The following is a 25927-nucleotide window of genomic DNA, read 5'->3' on the forward strand; positions in this document are numbered from 1 at the left end:
AATGTTTATTTTTTGGTCGGCCAGCTTAGCAACATTTTTTTGGTAAAAGTTATGGTTAGTAGTTTTACAGAAACATGGCGACTGCGTCGTAGGCTTCTGTAGAGTTGCGTTGTCCCTCCTCTGCGACAACTCCAGTCTTTAGTCAAGTAAAATGGCGCCCGCCATGCGAGCCATCGTGCGCCGCTTCGGTGGGTATATTTGATCCAAATGATGTGTGGTTATTTATAATATAGTTTCAACTATGTAAAATTGGGATAAAATCGCGCGCCCTAAGTTTCAATGACTCATCGGAGCGCATTTTCCAAGTGGAATCGCTTTTGAAACCTGTGCGCACGGTGGCACTCCTTGAGTTCGGCCAGTGCCTCCTCTAGAGGAGGCGCTGGTTCGGCATGTTTTCGCCTCATCAACGCTTCTCTTTCCAGGGTTGTGCGGCTCTTTTCACCGAAATGTCGTCTCCGCGAGGAATATCAGCACCCACGAAGCTCTCGGCCAACAGCCTAATCCTCAACCGAAAGCAAGAGGTGAGTGATCGAACATGTGCATGCAGTAGTTCTCTAGCGATACATACGAATCTACAAAAACACGAACATTTGTGTGATCGCCGAGGTTAGTCTGCGAAGTTCTTTGCTCCCCAGCAACGCCCAGATTGTGGGCTGAAATGGCTAAAATGTATCGTTTTTGAAGGAAACTGCGTTAGAGTCAAGGGAGAATTCCAACCATGTAACCCATGGTATGGCCACATGTCGGCATTAACTCGGCGCATGAACCCACCGTCATGCAAGACACCTATTGCGGTGAAAGGTTAAGATTGTGAACAGGCCGAAAAGCACGGAGTTGCAGCGCTCTGGGATTTCGGTGCAGCCTTCGTGAAGTGATGTCATGCAGAGAAGTAATAGATAGGAGAGAGTTTAGAAATATGTACAAGAGCCAGCAGTGTACCTTACCCAAAGAGTAATGTTATTGAGGTCGGCGACACTGCAGTTGGACTTTCTTTGGCGCAGGGCAGATGGCACTTGAGAAGCCATAGACACGATAGCAAAATCAGGTTGGAAGCCAAAACGCTATATCAACTGCTTCTGCATAAAACCTTAAAAATTCAACAACTGAAGGGGTCAGCTAGCAAAAAGTCTTAGTAAGGAAGCGGCAGGGAGACCAGTAATAAACGAACAATAACAAGAGGAAAACGAACAAAGCCTGTGAACATGGGCAACAAAATAACACAGCGAGAACAAGAGTAAAAGCGTTAATTGGTGAAAACGCACAAATAATTGTTCTCTAGATATTTAATTTTGTATGCTCCAAGTAAAATTCACTTCAAGTTAAACTTCAGCTTGCTCGACTTACCGTCTGCACATATGGGCAGATTTGAAGATATCTGATGTTGGTCAGAACTTGTTAGTCGGCTGGTAATCTCTCTGAGTTCATATAGTTTGGTTCAGTTTATAGTACAATGGTAACTGCTTGGGAAAACATTTGTGTTAGAATTGCTTTGCTATTTTTCTGTGACATTCAATGCTGTAACTTAGTGGTGTGATGCGATGGAAAAAAAAAAACTACCAGTAATCACTTGGCTACCAGAGGGCACCATCAGCTTATGTTACTTGTATGCCAAACAATTGCTGCAATCTCATTCCTCAACCAGTAAAGGCCCTATTTTGCATATTTCACATCTTTCACTTTTCGCCGTGTATTTTTTGTTCTTATTTTTCCCTTTGAGCTAATTAGGATGTGACTGCCCTTGAAGCCAATCGGTGGAGTCATGGTGTTGGAACTTCACAGTTCAAAATATATGCAATATTGCCAAATTTCGTGTAATTAACATTATGGAAACTTGTAGAGAGTTTATCAGGTGCACAGTCACTTCTTTAAAAGGGCACCCTGTATATTTGCCAAGGCAAAGTGTAAACATAAAAACCTTTGCTTATGCACAGGCTACGCATATGCTAGTATGAAAGCTGCTTGTGTTGCTGGTCTCCTCTTCATTGCGCTTGGCAAGAGAGTACCTAAGTCATCTAATCAGTGTTTCATTTTGCCCACATTGTCCCACATTTGCCCACATTGTTCATTTTTGCTTACACTGTCAACACTTGTCACCAGAAAGACAGCATAATATAATTGGTTACATAAACAACAGCTGAGAGCGTTATGTAACTTCGTCTGAAGCTTTATGTCAGACAATTTAATTTTCTTTTGCTGCTGCTTGCTTGTATTGAGGATGCCAATGCCTTTATAACTCAAAATTCTAGAGCATTCCTTAGGTAGTGATGGTGATATTAAGTGGCATAGGTAGCAAGTCAGACCAGTGCTTGCCTGCAATTGTTCCATGTCTTTTGACATAAACCTTCCAGAATATAGTGATCAGACAGTAGTACAAAGAGGTGTGCTCGGTTTCTTTCTCCTGGCACTACCCAGATTGAAGCAGCATATAGAAAGAACACTTGAATCCAAGGGGAATTGAACGGCTCGTCAATGGTCAGCAGACTGTGCACTCTGAAAGCCAATAGTTGATTTGTGCACTGGTTCATGCTACAATTTCCTTTACTAGACCGCTGCATCAAGCCCACTAGACCCACATTCGCGAGGAACTATCGTGATCTCAACGTCTCTTCCTTCTACATCAATACTGATGCCTTTGTATGGTCATTTTGCCCGTGCTCTTGAGCATCACAGTGTGCTGCCTGGGACATGTTCAATCAATCAGGTGACAAATTCTTTGAGTATATCGTGAAGCATTGGAATGATTCTTACGCTGATTGTTTAACATGGTGCGGACAGTACTTTGTACTACCCCACCTTACAATGGCCTCTTTGGGGTTTCTGTATGGTGAAACAACTGCTGGAAGTTGGTGTGTGATTACACATCAGCACAATAGAAAGGTCCAAATGTCAGTGCCAAACAGCATCTCCACGACACTTCCGGTGCGGCAGCAGCCATGGAGAGCCATGGAAGTGTATTCTTTTGTTGTTCACCTGCGTGTCAATTTTGATTCTCTGCACGAGGCTTCTCAATTTTTCTCTTTCTCATGTGACGCACTCTTCGACAGCCATGGTGATGAGCTTCTGTTTCGGGAGCAGTGTCATTGGAAGTGATATTGCAGAAACCAACTACGGTGCCACAGGCCTGATATCATTGCGTGCCGCTGGGCTTCATGCTTTGCATGGGAACGAAGAAGTAGAGAATGTTGTGCGGCACAAGAAAATTGACACGGCGGCAAAAAGAAAGAAGTCTCATTTCCGGTCTACGGCTGCTCTCAACTGCAGGTGTCAAACCACTAGGTGGCGCAAAGAGGCAGTTTGGCACGGGCTTATGTAGTTGGTTAACTTTTGGCGTTCATTGTGCCATAATTAGTGAGTTATAGAGAATTCTTTGTACAATTTTCTTTTCTTTGATTGCTTCCGCAGAGCCGGCGAGCAACGGCAGTACGGTGCTGGATCCGTTGCAGCACGCCGACTACTTTGGCCTCGGCAAGATTCTATCGGCGCGCGAGCTTTTTGACGCACGCGTCCACTTGGGCCACAAGGAGGGTCTCCTGAACGACCTCATGCGGCCTTACATATTTGGCTCCAGGCTGGGATACCACGTCATTGACCTGGAAAAGACCCTTGATCACATGTTCCGTGCACTCAACTTTGTTGCGCACATTGCCTACCGGGACGGCATCATTTTATTTGTCACCAGGCACCAGCAGGTTAGTTGCACGTATCGCAGAGCCATCTGTAGGTGCAGCCACTCCTGTCTAGAGCACCCTATGCTGCAAAGCAGAAAGAGTGTGACGGATCAACAGCTGCAAGGTTCAAAGTCCATTTGACATGAAAACACATAATATCCAGTATTCGTTATAGACATACACGCTGATACAGATGAAAAAAATAATAAATTTTAGATTTTTGGCGTTATATCCAATGATCTGTTATATCGTGGGTCAACTCTCCCATATGAAAAATTTTTAAGAAATGTATCATGTGGCTCTAGTGTCAATGTGGCTGCCACTACTCAAAATCACTCTCTCTCAGCAGGGACCAACAGTGCGAAAATATAAATTTCTCTGCCTTGCAGAGCATTGCTTCAGCTCTCTTGACAGAAATGTGCACATTTGTACGAGTTTTGGGTGTGGCTATTTGTCGGGCTGAGTGCATTTTGTGCTTGTGAATAATGTGTGTATTGTCTGAAAATACTGAATTGGTGCTATTTGGAGACAAGTCTCCAAGAACTAGGTTATGCGTCTAGAAGCCATGTAATTAATCTTAAAACCAGCATCTGTGTTGTGGCATTTATTGCACTTGCACATTTCCACATTTCTCCATCTATTCGTGATGTAAGCGTTATTGAATTTTACGTTCAGCTCAATTGGTCCTTTTTTATCGCCTAATTCTTTTTGCAACAAGTCCTTTGATATGTCGGAAGATATTTCAGTATTGCTAAGATTTTATCAAGAAATGTTTCAGATTTCCAGGACTGTGGTTGACCTCTTGATGCACATCAGTGTAACTGGCAGTGACTGCTAATCTTATGCATTTATTGGCATGATGACCTGAAAGGAAAGATCGATACCCTTCAAGTGCACTAGTGGTATTTCTTGTGTCATATCTTTCTTCCTCACACTTGCCTTCCTATTCATTTCCCTTTCAATGTGCGTCCAATTTTAGGTCTCAAAATCATGTCCTTTTTCGGTCACCATGTCGAACCTCCTGTTCTTGCTTTCCCCTTTAAGGAAGGTATTTTTGTGTAGGATGCAGCTTCACTATAATGAGATTCGACTATATATTATCATGTGTGGGAACAGAAGTGATAAAACAAAATATGGAAAATAAAATATGTGACAGACAACCTAAAAACCCGTTGGCATGAATATTAACATGTCAGTTGTAGTGTTAACGTGCAAATGCATAGAGTAAAAATTATATCCTCACAAAAGTCAAGCCATCTGCAGCAACGTGTATCCAGCACCTGCTTCGAGTTGTAAATCATTTGCTAAAGGTTTGCGCTGGTGCAGTGTTGTTCACTCTCGATCACTATCTCGTCCTCAATCTTTTAAATGTGGTAATCGTCGCCTTTGTCCGCAGACTGCCCACATGGTGGAGGAAACAGCCAAGGCATGCCAGGAATTTGCCCATGCCCGATGGTGGCGGCCCGGCCTGTTCACCAATTCGACGGCACAGTTTGGTACGGTCACCCGGCTTCCCGACACGGTGATCCTGCTGTCCACGCTCGACTCTGTGTTTGAGGAACACCTGGCTGTCAAGGAGTGCAACAACATGCTCATCCCGACGGTCGCCATCGTTGACACCAACTGTGACCCGCGGCTCATCACCTACCCGGTCCCGGGAAATGACGACACACCATCGGCAATACAGCTCTACTGCAACCTCTTCAAAACTGCCATCCTGCGGGGAAAGGAGCGGCGAAAAAAAGACCAAGAGGAGGCACAGAAACTGATTGCGACGATGGGTGATGCCAGTGGTGACATGTCAGAGACGCCAGAGGGCGCTTGAAAGGCAAGAGCCCGAGTGTCACATCACAGAACTTGTATAGTTAATAGAATGAATTCTGTAAGTAGCCAACCTCTGAGTGGTGTTGAGTACTTTCTTCAGTGTGTGTGTGTGTGCAGATGTGCATTTGTGGATACATGCACTTGTCTTTTTCTGTACAGTCTCCCTATCTTCCCATTAGCTAAGACGCGTTAGGTCGACAGCTTGTGCTTTAACTCTATGGACATGGGAAAACCTTTACTGTGGGTTGCTGTAGATGTCATGCAATGAAGTGAAATGAATTCAGGACAGTGAATGCCGGACAGAATTTACAAGGAGGTGGGTTCTGTGGCTAGTAACTTAAGTTGTGTCGTTAAATCCCAGGAGACAGCAACTTCTGATTTTACTTTGTTCCCATGGTGATGTCAACGCACCTCAGTGTTGCAGGGATTATACAAATGGTGATCTGCTGCTTATTTCTTTACTTTATAAAGAAAAATCTGTAAAGCTCTAGTCCCATTGCAACAATCACTGCAGTGCATTCTAATTTCCCAAGATGATTGTCCACTTCTGTGCAAAGCATTTGAAATGGTCACTCTTAGTGGCAGCTTGTGAAAATATGTGACAAGCAAAACTGTCACCAGGGATAAAATCACGCGAGCATCTTGGTTTCCTAATGTTTACCTTGCCTCTTATGTCACGGAATAGGCAGTGTTCAATTCGCGCCCCCGCCTCGCTGTGCTGACGACCGCTCACAAAAGCATGGCACAGGCTAATCACGACAGCTCCAGTGAACGTTCGGAAAGCGAGATGCTTGCGTGATCTCGCTCCAGGCCAACAAATGCTTGTTTGCAACTGGCAACAGGCCGTGGCACTCCTGACATAACATATGCAACAAGCTTTCTGCAAGTGCTTGTTGGTGTTAAGCTAGGTAATAATAACCGCATTTAATTCAGTAAAGGATATATTATAATAATACTAATACAGTCAACTTGCATTATTTTGACCTTGACAGGACCGGCGGAATTGATTGAATCATCCAGTGGCTTGTATTAAGAGACATAGGAAATGTCTAAACACACTTCTGCTTCGTTTGACAGTATTTTACCAATTCAAATGCCCACCAAGTTTTTATAGGACCAAAATAAAAAGAATGCGCACCTAAATCCAACTAGCACCAAATCTTATAATACAAAGCATGCAGCGTGCCTCCAGTCCTGGCAACTGGAAATAGGATGAAACCTGCAGATTTTACATTCATAGAGTCGAAATTTATTTACGCCTAATGTTCATGTTCATCCTCATCAATCTGAGGCAGCTTTTTATGGTTGCCTGTGAACCTGAGCATGTCACTCTCCTTCTGGTTCATTGCATTTGATGTTCCGCATTTCCCCAAACCAGCCTGCTACAAACATAAGCCGCTGCACCACACAAACCGCTCTACTACAATGATAAGCAGGATAGTGGCCCACACCTATATTCCATTTCGTGTATAACGGGCAGCGCTACGGAGGCGAGAGATTTTTCTCACTGCTCTCATTTGCGATGAGTAAACAGTGCACCATATATGAGAGAAACATATAGGTCTGCCTTGTGTCATTCAATGTAACATTCAGCTTCACACTTTCATGTCGTAAAATAGGACATATGTATCATATTGACGGCATCGCAGATCTGATCCTATTTACAAATGAACAAGCAGAGTGACGCTTTTCTGCAACCAGCAGCGCCAGCACACTGCTTGTGTTCGCGACCAGAACAGCGCGTTGCATACTCAACGCACAAAATTCCACAAATAAACCATACTTTGGCATAACCTTACATTCACAAGTTGCAGTTGTCATGCACAAGGTACTTGGTATTTTGTAGAAAGTGTCACAGGTCATAGATCCCGCAGTGTTGCCTGCCAAGTATGAAACAGTGAAGAGTTGTTCACCAGTTCGTCCTGCAACTAACTATATAGCACCGAAAACATGTGACAAAACAGTGTTGCCCCTATCTGAGCATGTAAAAATAACGTGTTTTGAACAATTTTTTGTAATTAAAGCCCGAAAGCAACGCATTGTCATCGCAGTTCTACCTGAAAACTTGTTTAGCCGCCATTTTGTGATGACAGTGGGGATGATGCTGGCTCTGATGGTAGGCACTTGTGGACGCAATTTCGATTTTGCATCTGATAGTAATGTGCAGACAATTTTCATACTAATTTTCTCTGGAACGAAGCACATGTTATATTTGAGTAAATGCATACTCATTCATTGTAAGCTAGGTTTTTCACTTCGAAATGTGCCGAAAGCAGGATAAAGATGAGCATTTTTGGCAGGATATCACAATGTCTTCGGTGCAATCACTGTCCCCAGGCATGGTTAAGACAGACATACTCATTGGATTCATGATTGTGATTGCCATTGAGTTCATGCACATGTGTGTTCACCTCTCAGGTTTGATCTGGTAAGGGCCAATTTTATGACCAAAATAGCAGATGTTTTGGCCAATAGGAATGTAAGGGCACCGGCTGTGTACTTGGCTTAAGATTGAATTAAATGAAAGTTAGATTAACGGAAGCCTACTGTAATCATTATGCTGATAGCCAGCATGAGCCAATGAGAATGTGACTTCAGTTTCCGTTTCCGGGGCCACCAACATTCTGGGCATGCACATTCTATGTCTACAAGTCGTGCGATTTGCATTCGCCCTTGGCCTTCATTTCACCACCACTAACAGTGAGTAATGAAATATGTTACCGTGTGCACGACTCTTATTAGCAGGCAACTGTGGCTATACAGCTGAAGCTGCAGGATCAAAGTGCACAGGTTTAAGTGCTGCTAGGTATAGCTCTATGCTTAAGTGCAATTTCAGCATATAAACAGATATCTGATTTCACTTTACTATTAGTTTTAGCATTTATGCAATATACTACTGTGTGTGTTTTAATGTCAACAGAATTTTGAAAAAATCGCTCGGTGCATACATATAGCTCAAATCTACTCATTGAACTTGAATACTCGAAGAGTCGGGCATTACGGATGCGGTGTCACATGGCCGCTTTTGATTGCGATAGAGCCCGATCCAGATCAAAATTCTTGACCGCTGTAGGCTCCCTCTCGCAGCTTGCACAAAGGAGCCAATCACAATTGAAAGTTCGCCCTGGGACACCTGTACCTGTATTGCACTGGAATTGAAAATCCATGTTTTCTATGATGCAACTTATTAGCTCGAAAACTCAACGAGGGAACGACATACACAGGCACATTGCCATGTTTTCTAATTAACAAAATTTCACTAATCAACTTTTAAAGTAAATACACGTATATTGCAATATTCGAATTGAAGCAAGTGATTTCACAAGGCACGTCCGCTCGTAATCAATTTTGAAACTAGTAGCAGCAGTTCTGAGGGAAATGCTGTCAAAGTTGCGGTAAAAATACACTATTGTTCCACTTAATTTTCTAACAAAACAGCATTTTATGCATTGATGCTCAAAAATTACTTGAACACCAGTGCATTTATTTGCAAACTTAGGGACCGCATATCTTGAAACTGGTGTCCTTGTTACAATGCAAACGAAAAGATATCAGGATAGAATGGTATTCAGCTGGGCTAGTTGATTCATAGCTAAATTAGCATGTTCAAGAGCTGAAATGCAGACAACGGACAACACGGAAACAAGACAAGGATTCCGCTCATCTCTGCACTTGACAAACGAAGGACATCACTTGCCTTCGTATCGTCTCCTGTCCGTAGTTCAACTCAGGTTGATATTTCTGGAACCTTTTAATAGTGTTATTATCTTTTGTCCACAGCTGAACTGGCAAACTTGCACTATATATAGTAAATTCTTGTACTTAAGCTTCAACTATTTACTATGCGTAGCTTTTTTTGCTATAGTAATGTGGTAGCCATTTTAATGGAAACTAAAATCAATGTCAAATCCCTCCGACTAGGTCTCTACAGGTTCTATGTCTCGTATAAGGTCTCTATATGTGCTCGCGGGCCACATGTGCACTGTCGATAGCAGGACAGCACGACAGCGTGAACTGCACCTCGAGCGTCTAAAAGAATTGCGTGTCTGATGGTGGGATCAAAGCAGGGTCGCGCTGTTGGCACGAGATGCATACGTATACTTCTCTCGTGCCAATGTCACAACTTGCTCTTTGACACAAACGGCAACTTGCGCCGCTCACAAACCTTGGCGGCAGATGTGGAACATCCTTTCTGCCGCAGCCGTTACGAGTACGTAATCTTTATTTTTTTTGTGAAGGCAACTGGTCAATAAACCCACATATGCTACCTGGCGGCATCAAAGTTGCCGGATTCGAGACCTTCGTTATGTAATGAATGAGACGAAAGGGAACCGAGGGGTCTGATTTTTAGTAATCATAGCATAAGAAGCCAACATGCACAGACACCAAGGACAACATAGGGGAAATCACTTGTACTTACTAATTGAATTGAAAGTTGTTTTTTCATCCACTTAATTTCCATTAATTTATTATTTCTTAATTCAATTAGTAAGTACAAGTGATTTCCCCTATGTTGTCCTTGGTGTCTGTGTTTGTTGGCTTCTTTTGCTATTCTTGACAACGTTATTCCTCAGAATTTCGAGAATCACAGCCCGCAAACAAATGTCATGAAACAAAACACCGACAGAGCTCTTTTATGTTAAATCTTCTCAGACTTGATTATTAACAGTGCGAAACAATAGCAGAAACATGAAAATGATATAATTCTTTTGACGCGGCTGTACACTAACTCCGGGATTGGCCCACGCAAGAGTCCGCATTTCTGCCAGAAAGCTCGCCTTCGGGCATAGCTTCCTGGTAAACATTAAGGTTACAGAAGCTACAGTTGCCGGGAAGCGTGAGAATCGGTCAGGGATCTTTGAATGCTATCGCGTTCCACTCTTCAAGGCGAAGCCTAAGCGTCCTCAAAGTTCTTTACAGCGGAGCTGTATATGTCTACCCTCCCATAGATTTTTCAGTGTCCGTGCCTCAAAACTACCGCGCCCTCTGAGGAGGCAAAGCAAACCAGTAAGGCATGTGCAGACATCTGGCGTAGCAAGATGAAAGCTCGGAAACGGGCGGCGAGTAGCAGCGAAGATCGAGCCCGAGGGGCTGCCCGTAAGCGGCGGTCTCGACAACAGGAAGACGGGTACCGCGAAGCGGAGAATGCGGCGAAGCAACGCAGGTACCACGCCAGTAGGACGAGCACAAGGGTGCGTATGCAAAATTTCAGAGGGACTTTCTGGGCAGACATTTCGGATTCAATTGTTCGGTGTGCGCGTTGGCAGACGACACGCCGTGACGTCGTCCCGGCGTGTCGTCTGCTGCGCGCCGCCCGTACACTGTGCGTAGCTTTCGCGCCACTTCCCTTACGTTTGCTCGGACTGCAAGTGCTTCGCGAGGCGTTCCCCGGTGGCATGGACGACGACGAAACACTTCGTATAACTTAGCATCACTTCCTATAGCCAGGACCAGCTAGGAACCGATCAGCTCCGCTGTGTCTTTAGCCTTGCGCCACTAGTGCAAGCTACCCCGATTTTTTTTCTACAGTTTTTTTTTTTTGTGTGAATGAACTATAGGTGCAAAAGCATTGTCTTTTATATCCTCCAACCTGAGCAGCTTTTGAGTTTTGCCCTAGGAATCATTATTTAAATCCGCTCAAGTTTCTCACCAAGCGCGACAGGTCTTAGTTTGCCTCATTACAAGCTGCACCGGCCACAATCTCTTCTAATTATTTAAAGAAAATGCTCTCCACTGTTACCGTGCAATGCATGCTGTGGATTGAAGGAAGGAGCGTTGAACTACGCAGCTATTTACGTTCTGTAGTTTCGCGGGCCAAAAGCTGGCCAGAGCTCTCCGGTCCCAGCGCGTCTGGGCGAAACCAAGAAAGCTTCGGTGCGCCTTCTGACTTGGTGACCGGCACAGGACACGGAGCAAGCACCATGCGGCATATGTAGGGTGGCTAGAACTAAGGTGGCCCACTTCTATAGCCACACTAGCATGGGCCAATCGGAGCGTCGCGCACTCCTCACGCGACGGTCGCCTCGGCGCTACCTCGGACGTAGTAAGTGACTTTTGTATGAGAAAAATAAGATATAAGTGCAGTACTGTAGCTGTCTCTCGCTAGGAGGCCACCTCAACGGTGCTGCACAGGTAGGGGGTGATGGGAATGAAAGAGTGGGGGAGAGAAAGGGAGGTGGAAAGAAGCAGAGCGGTAAGGCATAGAGAAAGAAATTCAACAAGAGGGGACACTCGGCAAAAACTGGCAACAGGAACCACGTCACGCTTGGTGCCGAACGTTAGCTGCCGCGAGCATCGAAAAAAGAAAGTGAAATTAAGTTAACCGACATTGTTTTATTTTTTAAATTCTTTGCCGTTTTGCGTATAAATGAACTTAAACGTTGCGACTTATTTTTTCTTGCGTTACCTAGCGACAGGCTCATGCGTCATCCGCCAGACACTCCACCGAAGCGAGCGAGGACGGCTGCGCGCGCGATTTGAGCGCTCGCCCGCAGTGACTCGTGTCTCTCTCTCTCTCTTTTTTTTTTTTTTTGTAATGTAGCTCGGTTCCTTGGGCTCCCGGCGTATTCTTGCGTTCCTTCTGCACTGGGACAAGGCACCACTGCACTATTGGACAAATTAGGAGGTATTGATTGGACTACGGCAAGGTGAGAAATTTTGTTTCACAGACGCAATTAGGCTTACGGCACGGGACTGAGACTAAAGACGCAGTTAGCGAAAAACAGCTCGGCCGTCCTGGCGCAGTCAATCTGAGTTAATGAATCATGCTGGGACATGTTTCCGACGCTTCCTATGTGATTATTGCAGCTTATTTCGGTTCTGTTGAGGCACACTGGCCGCGCAGCGCGCTGTGACGCAGTTAGCGATAAGCAGCTCGGCCGTGGTGACATAGTTTGGCGTGTAAAGAATCTTAGAGGGACAAGTTTGTGACGTTTTTTGTGGCCCCGCAACAACATGTACGTACCTTCTTTCGGTACTCGCGCCTGTCGAAAACGCGATGGGCGATTACCAAGAGTGATAACATGGGAGTGTGTTGCTGGCGCCGGCAGAACGCGCGAAAGATAACGCCGAGGAACATATCAGAAACTTGTAATTCGAAAATTTCGTCTTCTAAAGGACCGAAACAGGCTTTGCACCCACGCATTTGTCTTGTGTGCGAGTAGAAGGCATTCTGCGAACGTCTAGCATGGTCCGGCGGGGAACCTCTGTTGCGTCCGTCTCTGTGTATGTAGCGTATACCGTCGCGTCGCCCGAGGCCAAGTTTTGCAAACGCGAAGTCGCCCGTGTATTTGTGCTCCTAAAGTGCAAGAAATAATGCCCGGATATGGGGGAATGCTTGCATGGAAGTCAGTTGTTTTTATATTTTATGGTATTGTTTGGGATGACAGACAGACATGAACTTATTTGGTCCTGAGGAACTATGTTGGTTTGTTTGGGTTGAGTCGAGTATTTTCTACGCCATGTATGTAAAAGCGAATTGCTTTTGTTTGTAATGCCGCCCATTCACCGCTTTCGCACATTTCGCCTCTACACGCAGTATATCCCACTTCCCCTTACCCCAGTGAGGAGTAGCAGGCTAGAGACACGCTCTCCAGGCCGACCTCTCCTCCCTTCTCTTCATTAAAATCTACTCTCTCTCTCTCTCTACACGCAGTATTCCTATATCTAAATACCAAATGACACATGCTTGTAACATGCTGCTACATGCTTGTAAATGTAACATGCTTGTAATTTACTTTTTTTCAGCTGATGCCGTCCGATGGGGCTTCATACGGGAACGACTGCTTATCTGGGGCCACAACGCAGGATGAACGCACAAAAAGCGCGTAACGAGCTTTTATATAGAGCAAAATAAATATTTCCTCTTTTCACAACGAGTCTTGCATCTACTTTGTGAAATTGCACGTGGCACAGATTCGATGGGACTCGGTAAGATTGTTCGCAATCATTTTTGCTGAATAATAAACTGATTGCGCACAGAGACCGTGCGCGGTCGGGGAAAAAAAAAAAAAGCGCAGCCGGCGTGCTAGCTAGCGTTCAAAATGCGCGCGCCCAAATCCGAAAACGGAAGTGATTGATGCCGACCGCTTGGCGCGCTGCCGTCAATTCGGCCGCTGGGCTCTATGGGAGTGTCCGCTCTTGAATTCATTTTTCTATGGGTAAGGTCTTAAGCCGCGTGTCATAGAGTTAATATAACTCTATGCCGCGTGTGCCTCGGACGCGGTGGCCTGATCTTGTAACTGCAGTGAAGGTTTGCCCCCATGGAGACGCGCAATGGCGCAATGTGTTGTTGATTAGCACCGCTCTCAGGCGGAGGCGCCGTGGTGTAAAACGGCATGCCTGTGTGTCAGCCGTCATCGAAAGAACTGCCTCCGGTCGATAGCTAAATTTAAATAAAAGAAACGTGCACACATGAAGCATCGGCGAATTTCACTGATGCAAGTGCGAGTAAAACAGGCACGTACCATAATTATAGTTGGCCAACAAATCCACTCACTGAGATGAAAGGTATAAATGAGATTAAGTTATGTCCGCAGTTGCAGCTTGGCTTCGAATTGCCTGCTTTGTCTCCTCTGAACGCTTCTCAACAATAAATATGTGATAACAAAGGTGAATATGGTTTAAAGAAATCATTCTAAATACTTCAAGCAGACACTTCTACACCTGATAATTTCTGTCGTGTACGACGGAAGCCGGTGGATACGAAATATATTTACAACAACCCCTCCCACCCCTATCCCGCCTTTGGTAGAGGCTGCAGACCCTCTGTCCCTAGATATAATAAGCGAGCGCATCGGGTTTCGGCCGTCACATCGTCAGTGTCTTATCTACGGGCAGGGGCATAGCCAGGGGGGGGGGGGGGTTCAACCCCCCCCCCCCCCCCACTTACCCACCCTTTGTTCTCGTCGCTTCGCGCTGACATAATTCATGAAACCGGTGCTACTATCACAATTTCATTCCTGGGCGCTTCCGTTTGGGTTGGTAATTTACAGCGAATCATGTCTGCATATGGAAAAAAACTGTCACGCTGTTTGTCAAGGCTTTGACACTCTGAAGTTTTGGGCGAGAATGTGGCGGCCGCATTCTGAAGCAACAAATGCGCAACAAATGAAGCAACGAATGCGGCAGCCGCATTTTAGGTGATGGCGAAAACGCTCGAGGCCCGTTTACTTAGATTTAGGTGCACGTTAAGGACCCCAGGTGGTCGAAATCTCCGGTATACATTTCCGCCGCTTTCCTTCAGGTGCCGGTAGTTGCTGTTTTGTTGTGGAATCCCAAACCAGCAATGTACACACGAAGGGGTTGATGACAGCAGTGAAATTCCACCGACTCGCAACAGAATGCACGAAACAGACAGCCGACAAGCATGGATTACTGCTGTGCGCAGTACAGCGTAAGTAAACTTTTGTTGCAGGCGCTGACAGTTCTCGTCGGAGTTCATGCGTCCTGAGAAATTGATTATGTGCACTATGCACTGAACAAGACCGGAGTTCATTCCTGCATCACTAGTACACCAATCAGTCGAGATTATGTGAGGTACAAGGCCGCTTCCTGTTTGCACCGGTGTAAGTGAAGCAGAAATGAGTTGCACGCACTACTTAAAATGCGTACACATGCCATATCTATGCTGTGCGGCGAAATATCCTGTCCAATTCTGAATCTGTTGACGTAAAGGCAAATGACGGCTACACGCTCGCACACAGCGGAAGACACAGCGGCCCATGCACTTGCCGCAGGAAATGCAACCCTCTCGTATGAGGGAGCAGGGCGACGAAAGCTTCGAAAAAAAAAAAAAAAAGCCTGACGCGTTTTTGCGCGTATTTAAGTTTTCTAGCGGAAAGACGCAGCGAACAAGCTATTGCTATGGGAGTAGGTATAGCCTGGTCATCGACACTCCGTAACGCTCTGGGACAAAAGGCATGCCCTAATCCGGAGATGGAAACGCAACAAACTAAACAAACGTCTCAGAGCCCGCATAGAGGAGATCACGCAAGAAGCTCAAGAGTACGCGGACAAGTTGGCTACCGACAACTGGCTGGATATCTGCGAGAGTGCAGGTAACAACCTACACACGAGCAGAGCGTGGTCTCTCTTTCGCACGCTGCTTGGACAACCCAAACGAAAGAACCACCTAGAGGTTTTACAACTAAAGAAAGGAATTGACTCGAAAACCTTGGCAGAACAAATCGCAGACCACTTCTTCCCAACAGCTACCATCATTCGTAGCACACAACCTCTACCTGTATTTGCAGACCACACTCCTTCCGATCTCGACCGCCCCTTCACAATGGGTGAGCTGAGAATTGCCGTCAATGCCTGTAAACGGCAGACAGCACCGGGAAAGGACGGGATAACTAACAAGATGTTACGAAATTTACCCGACACTCAACTGCAATACCTCCTCGACACCATCAACCAAGTTTGGGACACAGGCAATATACCCTCAGCATGGAAAATGGCCACGATCATTCCCATTCCCAAAGCCAATAAGACCCCACACGAAATTGCGAATCTCCGCCCCATTTCACTGACGTCGTGTCCAGGAAAACTAATGGAGCGCATGGCACTATCGCGACTACTCTGGAAACAGGACATGACATATCCGGTCGACCCACGTGTAATCGGATTCCGGAAACATATGTCAACGCAAAATGCGATGCTTGCTTTACAGGATGTGTACACTGAATACAGTACTTCTCAACTGCGCGCCATAGTTGGCCTGGACATCAAGGGTGCTTTTGACCACGTCACCCATGAAGCGGCTCTCGAAGGCCTTAGAGAGATCCGACCGGGACAGAAGCTATATAAATATGTCCGAAACTTTCTTACTGACCGCACGGTTTCCGTGAAGGTAAATGAGGTAGAAGCAGACGCACGGCACCTCCAACAAGGGGTGCCGCAAGGGTCGATTCTGTCACCAACCCTCTTCTCCCTCGCTCTCAACGGTCTGACGCGCCATCTCAGAGCAGTGCCAGACCTTCATTTTACAATATATGCGGACAACGTCACCCTCTGGACCTGCAAAGATTCACCGTCAGAACTACAACACACACTACAGTCGGCCATTGACACCACATCTCGGTACCTTCAAGAAAGAGGGCTCACTCTATCCAATGCCAAATCAGAGTACATCGTCGTCACGAACGGGAAACTTCCAAAGGCTCGGGAAGATCGGCAACTAATTACACTCTCCATACAGAATGACACCATTCCTAGAAAGCCCTACATAAAGGTGCTAGACTTCTGGTTGCAAGACGACGGCAAGTCCAAGGAATGGCTTCAACATACAACCGAACAATTACAACAAGTTGACCGCCTCTTGAAACGCACTACGCGTAAGCTAAGAGGCATCAAAGAACATCAACTCCGGCGCATGACCCTGGCCCTAGCCATACCCCGCGTCATGTATCAATACCCATATATAGAAATTACCAAGACGCAAAAATCTAAGCTTGAAACCATGCTCCGTCAAATCTCTCGTACAATATTGGGTACCCCACAATACGCCAAGTCCGCTAGGGTTCAAGATACGGCGATTCTTCCTAAACTAGACGAGCTGGCTCAACTTCACCGCGAAGCACAATTTACCCGCCTCAAGTTCTCTGCACAGACACGCCCTGCTTAGTGAGTTGGGCTACAATATACCTCCACCGCCCGCATTCGAAGCAACCCGGCCCCCATGGGCGACGCTCGACCAGATTGCCGTCGAACCTGCATGTACCACGGCACATGGACCCAGACAGACAACCAGGACGACGCCAAGCACGAGCCCAACATCTCCACGAAAACACAGAAGAGTGGATCTTGTACACGGACGCATCTCCTTCTCAGAACTCCGAGGGCTACCGGACAGGGATAGCTTCCGAAGGCGTACCACTGTCCTGGGGCTTCCATTACAACATTAGCACGCAACGCCTGGCGGAAATCACGGCCGTTGTGGAGGCCGTTACCATGCCCAACCCGCATGCCCGTAATATACTGATACGCACAGATAGTCAAGCAGCCTGTCGAGCCCTCGCGACAGGTGACATTCCAGACGCGCATTACAACGCATTAGCTAACCACTTTGATGCCCACCATTCCATACGTGTGCGGATACAGTGGATACCTGGTCACTCGGGGATTAGAGGGAATGAAGTGGCACATGCCACGTCCCGGGCAAGTCTCCCGGGCCCTCCCCTGTGGTGGCCGGATTCACTGAACCGTACCGAATTACTTGCTCTGGCGCGTTCTGACCGGCGCGAAAGATTAGACGAAATGCGTAGCAACTGTATAGTTTATCCAAATCCACCCCACTCCTTGACGCGACGCGAAGCTGTTGTTCTATAATAAGTAAATAAATTATAATAATAAAATAAAGTTGTTCTCTCTCTCTCTAGCCTGGTCACACGTGCATTTTCACGCGCATAGCCGCCCTTGACTTGTGAAACGCACTTTGCCCCGACTAGGACGACGCCATCTACGCTTAACGGAAATTAACAATTAATGATGTCTTCTCCGATCGCACGGGTCGTATCAAGGATGCGTGTTCGAATACTGGTCCATTCAGTGGCGCGATGAGAGACCGTTGCTCAAAACGCCCACCGTACCTGTCGTACTTACTGTATTTAGTGAGCTTACTTTACTTTTTACTTAATTTTTTCACAAGCAAACGCACACGCGAGGGGTGGGGGGCGGTCCCATGTCTTTGATATACATCTATAGAGTCTGCCGATATTTACTACCGATATTTATTATCGATCACGTGACGTAGAGGAAAGCAGAAGCTTGCCCCCCTGCCCCCCCGAAAAAAAATTTCTGGCTACGCCCCTGTCTACGGGGTAGCGGGATAAACATCGCGCAAGTTTTCGTCGATATGTTTCAATGACTGAAGCTTTGCGCACTCTCAGTTCCACATTGGCAAGCGTATATATACTGCTGTTCATTGAACTATTACGCCATTGAGCAGCCCGCGCGCCCCATCGCCAACAACAGCCATCTGGGCTGACCAGCCACTCCGCTATGCACAATCATTCCGGCATGCACTAAGGCTTCGCGCTAGCTGGTAGTACATCAGTTCTTCAGCGCCTGACTGCAACTAGGCGGTACGGAACTTAAATATGCCTGCAAAGCAAAAGCCAAAGTCTTCAAAGCAAAGGCGAAAAGCCGCAGCAGCCGCCCACATCAGGCCAGCCGAATCTCTTCGATTACAGAACGAAAACGACGCCCTTCTGTGCCTTCCAGACGATGTCCTGGTCGCCATATTGGAACTGCTCGACTGGAAGTGCCGGCTAAAAATGGGGAGCTTGTGTAGACGCCTGAAGAACGTCGTCAACAACGCCCCCTGGATGTGCAGCGCACGCTTCACCCTGCAGGATCCGGCGACCGTCTTCACGGCCGTAATGGTCCGGCCGAGAGCCGACGTCGTCACCGAGTTAGACGTGGGCTTCTACGTCTTGGCCAAATCGGAAAGGGTGGCCGAAGCGCTATCGCTCTGCACAAACCTCGTCGTGCTGCGCTGCGTTCACAGCCGCATCCGATCCACGACCATGGTCCTCCTCCTCAAGGACAAACTGCGAAGGCTGGAATGCCTGCACTGGTCTGTCCTGAAAGACACCACAGTGGATATCGAAGTACCCGATTTCCTAGCCAGCAGTTCCGCGGGTTCGGGTCAGTGTGACTGCTCGGTACTACCGCCAAACCTGAAGACAATGTACGTAGAGGTCGACTCTAACGTCGCAAACAATAACTTCATCTGCTCGGTACTCAGGCACTGCCACGCCTTAAAGTCCTTGCAGTTTCACGAGCGTAAGCGCGACGCCTCGAAAGGCTCTCAAATTACCCCAGTGGCGGAGAGTTATCGCGAGGGAGCTGGCGACTACTTCGACGATTTCACTTACACCGCAGACCGCATTCTTGCCAATGCATTGCTACCGGTGGACATTGCCCTGCAAGAAAATATTTTGGATGACTACGGCTGGTATTTTGAAGCGTTCAACAGCATCACACTGCACCTTGCAATCAACAGTACTTCTCAACTACGTCAAGCTCGGAGAGATCGATTCGATCTCTTCCAAGGACGCCATGAGCCGAACCCAGCTGACGGTCTTCGTCGAGGAGTGCAGAGATGACGCGGTCACCCAACTGAACGACTGGTGGTGCGCAGGCACATGGCGCCACCTCAGGGCTCTGACGCTCGGGTCCTTCCGCGAGGCCGCCTCCCTGTTCCACTGTAATCGGCGCAACCAGTCTGCCCTGTGCAACTTCGTCCGGTCTTGCGTCGCTCTCACCGAGCTCAACCTGTCGGCGTTCCACTTTGACGAAGACTTCGACTGGAGTTCCATGCTCGCCACGGGAGGTCTGGACAACCTCCGGTCCTTGGCGCTCGCCGCCTGCGCACTGTGGAAAGGAGAACGCCTTCAACTTCTAGGTCGGGCGTCTTTCAAGCTCCGAGAGTTGGACGTCCGTTCCTTCCCGAACGCGCGGTACACCCCCCATTGCGACGTCTGCCCGCGCGATACCACGTGCAACGACGTCGCCTTGGGACCGCTTAGATGCTTGGAACACCTAGAGCGCCTCACTCTGTGCGAGCTGCCCCACGTCCGCAGCCTGAATTTTCTGCTCGGCTGCACCTCGATTCGGGAACTACGCCTGCGCAACTTGGGCGTGTGGTCCATCTACGAGGGCCTGGACATGACCCCCATCGTTTCCATCTGGCCGCAGCTCCGTGCGCTTAAGTTGGAGAGTGCCACATCCATGATCGACTTGAGCATATTCGTCAACGTGCCCGTTTCACCGTTGATGAAGCGAATCTGCCTAGCTTTAGTGAGCTTCGACGACGAAGATGTAATTGAGCCCCACATCGGCAACGTTGTGCAGCGGATTTGCCCGGCGGTGGACGTCGTGCACGTTCACATGCGCTACCCAACGATGGCGATGACACGGATATTCTTTCCGAGGGCGCCGCTTCTGAAGGCCGACGACGCGCCGGACAATACAGACACTGCTTGGTTGCCTACTGCGGACAAGGTATGGCTGTGCGACTGCTCGAACTACATCGGTTTAACCGCTCCGCATGGTGTGAAGAAATTTTAGACAGTGTGGTTTTTGCTGCCCTAGCACAGATGCAACTCTTTACTTAGCCGCCTCATGGACTTGCGACAATTCCGTCGTATGAGAAAAAAAAATCTAGTTGCCGTGGTGGCACTTTCCTGCTTCTGCTTCACGACTCTTAGTACGATTCATGGCACAGATGGCTTCGGCGTCACCTCGAGAGGAGGCTCTATGCTTTCTGCATGTTTGTTATCCGCTAGCGCCACCCCTGCTCAACGAGGCCTCTATCTGAGCTGTGACAAAACCCACCGCTTGTACGCGGATTTGATGAAGTGCTTGTAGCCCTTCATTACATGTTAAACGTTCACAGGGCGCTACTACAACTCGGGTCCATTTTTTTTTTTCTTTTAGTAGCAACGCCTGTGCATGAAGGTTCTTGCTCATACAGCCGCGGTGCAGCGTGGATTTTAGTTGGACGACGGCAGATATGTATTTCAGTCAATGTGGGCTTATCTTACATTTTTATGATTGGATTTTGATGTGTACTCTAATGACGTCATGTACACTCTTTTATCGATTGACACGAGGCAATAAAGCGCGCCTTATTTTCCGACATAACGCTACATTTGTTATCTGTGTGTTGTCTGCCTACATCTTGCAGAGAGCGCAAGAAAGTTGCGATTATATATACCGGGCGTTTCAGCGAACACTTTCAAAAATGTTTAAAAGTTGCCTGTGGCAGATAGCAGAATTCTAGTTCATGAGCTGCTCTACTCGAAGAGGCAGACATTACTTGCACAAAAAATTGACACCATATGTCACCAATTTCGTCATCCGAATCTTGTCACGCCGTCGTGCCGCTGTCGTTTTACCATCGTCATTACTTCAGTAAGGTCATCGCATTGTCGTCATACCGCGGTTGTCATATATCGCCTTCGTCGATCGGTACACGTCACTCCTTCTCCGTCATTCCAAGCTTCGTCATCCGGTTTTCTTCAACCTTCTTCGTCATCCCCATTGTCGTCACGATGTCGTCGTTATACCATTGTCATCATTTCATAATCGTCATCTTATCGTCATCATAGCGCTTTTTTTTTTTTGGTCCTTCGACGTCATCCCTTCTTCGTCATATTCCAGTCGTCACAGCGTCCGCGTGATACAGTCGTCATCATGCCACCATGCATGCATGGGCGACCTTGGCAAGCGAATGTCATAGCAAAGTGAGATAATATTGGAGTATGTCGCCGAAAGAAACAACGGAACTCTCTCGCAATGACCACTGCATATGTTAAATAAACGAGACTTCTGAAATACGGTTTGTCGCTACATTTCTGAAATGCTAATCTCATTACCATTGACAATCATCGTGAGATGAGTTCTGCAGTATTTTTACAGCTGTATATATATATATATATATATATATATTATTCCGTTGTTTCGGCTATAGGCGACATACTCCAATATTGTCTCACTTTGCTATAACATTCGCTTGCCAAGGTCGCCCATGAGCATGGCGGCATGATGACGAATGTATATATATATATATATATATATATATATATATATATATTGTGTGTGTGTCATGCCCTGCCGCGACTCGCCGCAAGAAGAACGCAAAAAAAAATTGGCTGAGGTTTAACTCTTGTAAACCTAGTTATTACGAGCGAAAGGTCTCTTTATATAGCTTGGTTTTTCAAATACTACGCACACAGTATTTCAATAATGCACGCTTCCGCGCTCTGTATAACGTGCCAATCTGGCCTCCCTTTGCGCCGGTTTTTCAGCAGCCAACTTTGCCTTTGCTTATGATTTCGCAGCCTGCCGTCTAGCTTTATCTACTGGACGATTGGATTCAGCCTGTCGCTTGCGCTGAAGCGCACGCGCAGATGGCCCAGCCGGCGCGCCATCCATGGCGAGGCTGAGCCATAGTGGAACATACCTACGTAAAGAGCGGGCACTGCAGCCTTTCGCGTCCTAGGGAGTAAAGGTCTCACCACCCGCCAGACGGCGTGTCCACTTTCACTTCACCTCAAAGGTATAGACAGCTTATCATACATCCACCGGGTGACGTCCACGCGTCCCGTTTTTATAGAAATGTTGATGCTGCGCCGGTGGTGGTGAAAAACATTAACCATTAAATGGGTACAGAGAGGTGATTGAGTTAGGGCCCTATTGGCCCCCTCCCCTCACAGAACTAGATGGGGCCCCTATTCCTGGGCCCCCGCGACCAACGCCGCCCGCGTCCGTTGAACCAAGGCCCTTTGGGTATTGAGGTCTCGACAGCCGAGCAGGGCCGCCTCCCAGTCCTCTCTGGTGGGGATGGATGGGTGGGTTTGATTGGCACGCCCAGACGATGTGCAAGGTGTCAGCCACCTCCCCACAGAACTGGCACGCGCCATCAAAGGATGGGTTGAAATGCTTAAGCACCGCCGGGCACATTACAGTGTTGGCGAGAATTTTGATGAGGAGGCGCTCGTAAGCGCGATATCCAGTCCCTTACAAGGGGCCGGGTAACGCCGGTGCTCCTCCGTTTAGTAATCGGTGATGTCATTGAATGAAAGGGCCAGATTGTCTGATTGGGAGTAGGCTTCCAAGGACAGGGATACAGCCTGGGGAGAGAGTGCGCGGGCGGCCTGATCGGCCTGTTCGTTTCCCTGGGGGCGCAAACCAGGTTACGCGGAGTTGAACCAACGTATCGTCAGCTAGACTGCAGTATATGCGCCGGGCAAGCGGGGGAGCCGACCCCCACCCATAGTTCCGACAAGCCCCTCGCAGTCGGTGATCATGTCCTTCGACGAGGGATTAGGGATAGCTAGAGCGATGGCAATCTCCTCCGCGTGTGTAGCGCTATAGGCTTTGTTTGTGTTGTGTATACGACTGTGGCTGTCTACCATCCACCCCCTGATGTGGGCCGGCAATGTCCACGTAATACACGTGTTGTTGGTGACCACAGCGTCGCTACAACGCCGGTCATGTGCCGCTGATTACGCCCACCACACCGCTCTTATCGACGCGTCGCCTTGCTTTTGCGGTAAGGTGTTTCCTTTTGTCTGCGGACATAATTTTGCCGTTTGTTGCGTTAAGAACATTGTTAGTAAGACGTTTGTTATGCTGGGTGAGCGTATTTTGCACGTGTAGCATAGAATGCGAGCCGTGGCGTCCGTTTGCCGTGCAGCGCTGCCCGTTTGTTTTTGCACCCGTCTTTTGCGGATGAGCATGTGCATTATTTCCAGCGCGTAATTTTCAAAAGTCACTCGCAACGCGTTCGGCTTAAAGCACAGATTTTTTTTTATCCGTGGCTCGCTCGTATCATCACACAAACGTATTATTTGGCGCGGCTCGAGCAGTGTAATGCGCATTTGGGATCATTTTGTGAAGGTTGTTTATTTGATGCATGATGCATGCGCCAGGGCCGGTTGGCAAGTGCAAGGTTTACTTGACGTTTTGCTTGCCATGGCTAAAACATTCTTGTGGTCTGTCCTCGGTCTGTGTGTTTATCTTTATCAAGTGCGGGATCCAGTATTTTTTTTTCTGTGCAATTCCCAATGTAAACAAGGAAAAATAAACTTTTTTGTATGGGTCCACTGCTTCCTATTGAGTGCAACTGAGAAAAGCGGCTCAAGAACGACAAAAAAAAAAAAAAAACTGCAAGAAATACAGCTCTGATAGCATTATTTTTCCAATCTGCTTGAGCTAATTCCGCGAGTTTATTACGTCCGTATATATGTACGACATGCTTAAAAAGGAAATATTAAAGCTCTTGCTATAGACGACTTAGTTGAACATTCTAACAGCCAAAACCACAAATGAGGCAGTTAAGCGTGACATGGGTTGGGCCTCTTGTGAAGTCAGAGAAGCGCAGAGCAAAATTAATTTTGAAGAAAGGCTCAGGAACATGGATGAAAATAAATGGGCGGCCAAAGTGCACAGATATACGTACCTGAAAAGGGTGGACCCAGAATGGAGGAATAGATAAAAAAAGTTGGCAACCAAGTACAGGGTAATTGAAGGTGTGAATAGTTTACCAGGAGTCATCAAAAAGAATGTGAGAGAAACATAGTCAGCGAATTGGATGCAAGTAATGGGGACAAGGAAAGATAATGGAGATTTACAAGAATGGTAAGTAAGAATTAGAAGGGAAAATCTGTACGATAACACAAAGGGAAGTGCCTTGCTGTTTGAGGCTCGATCTGGTTGCATAAGGACAAAAACATACCCGAGCAAATATTCGCAACAAGACGAGGCATGTGTATGCTGCGGCAAAAATCCGGAGCCCACTCAGCACATCCTAATGGAATGCGAAGGGATTCACCCAGTGAGACCCGGAGCTAACGTACACCTTCCGAAAGCGCTAGGATTTAAAGTGGATCGATGGAAGCATCAACCGGTCAGCAGTCGAGATAAGCAAGAGACGTTTAGTGTATTGGTGGAAAAAAGAAGCAGGCAATAAATTGATACGACCGGATGTTTTGAGGAAGTTTTGAGGAAGAAAACAAAAGTTTATGGAGATGCATACAAAAATGCTAGAATGAAAAACATTACAGCATACCTTATTAAATCAAGCAGGCTGGGTGACTATTTAGCACCGCCCCGATTTAACGGGGACGCCATTACATCACCACCATCATCACCAATATCAATTAGGTTGAAATCAACCCAATCACCCGAGTCTTCCTGGCTTCCAATACCCCGTTGTGGGTACGTGTCATAGCTGAGAATCGCCATTGTCACCGTTCTCCGGCGCATGCTCAGTGGCAAATGGCCCGCGTTTCCGCCCCGGGCGCCCATCGCTCTCGGCAGCTGCTGGGCCCTGAGCGTCACCCGTCGGGTCCGCCGACCCGAGACCACGAGGTAGTCGACGTCGGGGTGCGCTGTTGAGAGCCCGGTTCCGCGGGGTGAGCTCTCACGCTGAGGTAAGCCCTCGTAGAAGGATGTACTTATAGACCGCCTGCAGTAGAATGCCTAGCGGATACGGGTAAAAGGACAGCTAGGTGGGCGAGTTTAGGTGGATTGAGAGGCGATTTAGGTATAGTGGGACAAGACGAACACCAATTTGTAAAGGGCAGTCATGTGAGGCAAGGAGACGGGCTCTCCTTTCGCCTGTCTTTTCCTTGGTGTGTTGCGTCTTTTTCGTTGTATGAACCACGTACCGTCAACAGCAAAAAAGTTTACGGGATGTCGGCTTCCCCAGCAAATGTGAATTACTGCATTGTTAAGGCATGACACTTCTAATTTCATGAATCACTGGGTAGCTGGCGAAGGCTACTTCATCCTAGAACATTTAATTTGAGGCTGTGTGACCACGCTTTGCCATAATTCAGCTTCTTGGCAGACACTGCGTCCCGTGAACGTCTGCCGTTGATGGTAACAACTAGCCCAACAACAAGCTTTATTAACACGTA

The 25927-nt window shown here is 47.3% G+C and overlaps 2 protein-coding genes across 2 annotated transcripts in view; both read left to right on the forward strand.

The window, feature by feature from the left end:
• The first annotated feature begins 48 nt into the window (after positions 1–48).
• Positions 49–5562, forward strand: LOC119458320 (28S ribosomal protein S2, mitochondrial). Its single transcript, XM_037720150.2, has 4 exons — positions 49–188; positions 423–521; positions 3403–3689; positions 5065–5562. Exons 1-4 carry the CDS (start codon positions 152–154, stop codon positions 5491–5493), a joined length of 852 nt encoding a protein of 283 aa, XP_037576078.1. The 5' UTR covers positions 49–151; the 3' UTR covers positions 5494–5562.
• Positions 5563–25292: 19730 nt separating this feature from the next.
• LOC125946904 (protein bunched, class 2/F/G isoform-like) overlaps positions 25293–25927 on the forward strand; it is a 28642-nt gene continuing 28007 nt past the window's right edge. The window contains exon 1 of the mRNA XM_049671084.1: positions 25293–25438. The gene's annotated coding sequence lies outside the window, so the exon portion shown is untranslated. The remainder of the gene's footprint in view (positions 25439–25927) is intronic.

This window comes from Dermacentor silvarum, chromosome 7 (assembly GCF_013339745.2).
Source record: "Dermacentor silvarum isolate Dsil-2018 chromosome 7, BIME_Dsil_1.4, whole genome shotgun sequence".
NCBI lineage: Eukaryota > Metazoa > Arthropoda > Arachnida > Ixodida > Ixodidae > Dermacentor > Dermacentor silvarum.

What these genes read in the sequence shown, in the direction of transcription:
- LOC119458320 (XM_037720150.2), top strand. Translation starts at nt 152, where the DNA reads ATGGCGCCCGCCATGCGAGCCATCGTGCGCCGCTTCG. An exon ending in TCCTCAACCGAAAGCAAGAG is followed by an intron (nt 522 to 3,402) that starts GTGAGTGATCGA and finishes TTGCTTCCGCAG; the next exon opens with AGCCGGCGAGCAACGGCAGT. An exon ending in TTGTCACCAGGCACCAGCAG is followed by an intron (nt 3,690 to 5,064) that starts GTTAGTTGCACG and finishes CTTTGTCCGCAG; the next exon opens with ACTGCCCACATGGTGGAGGA.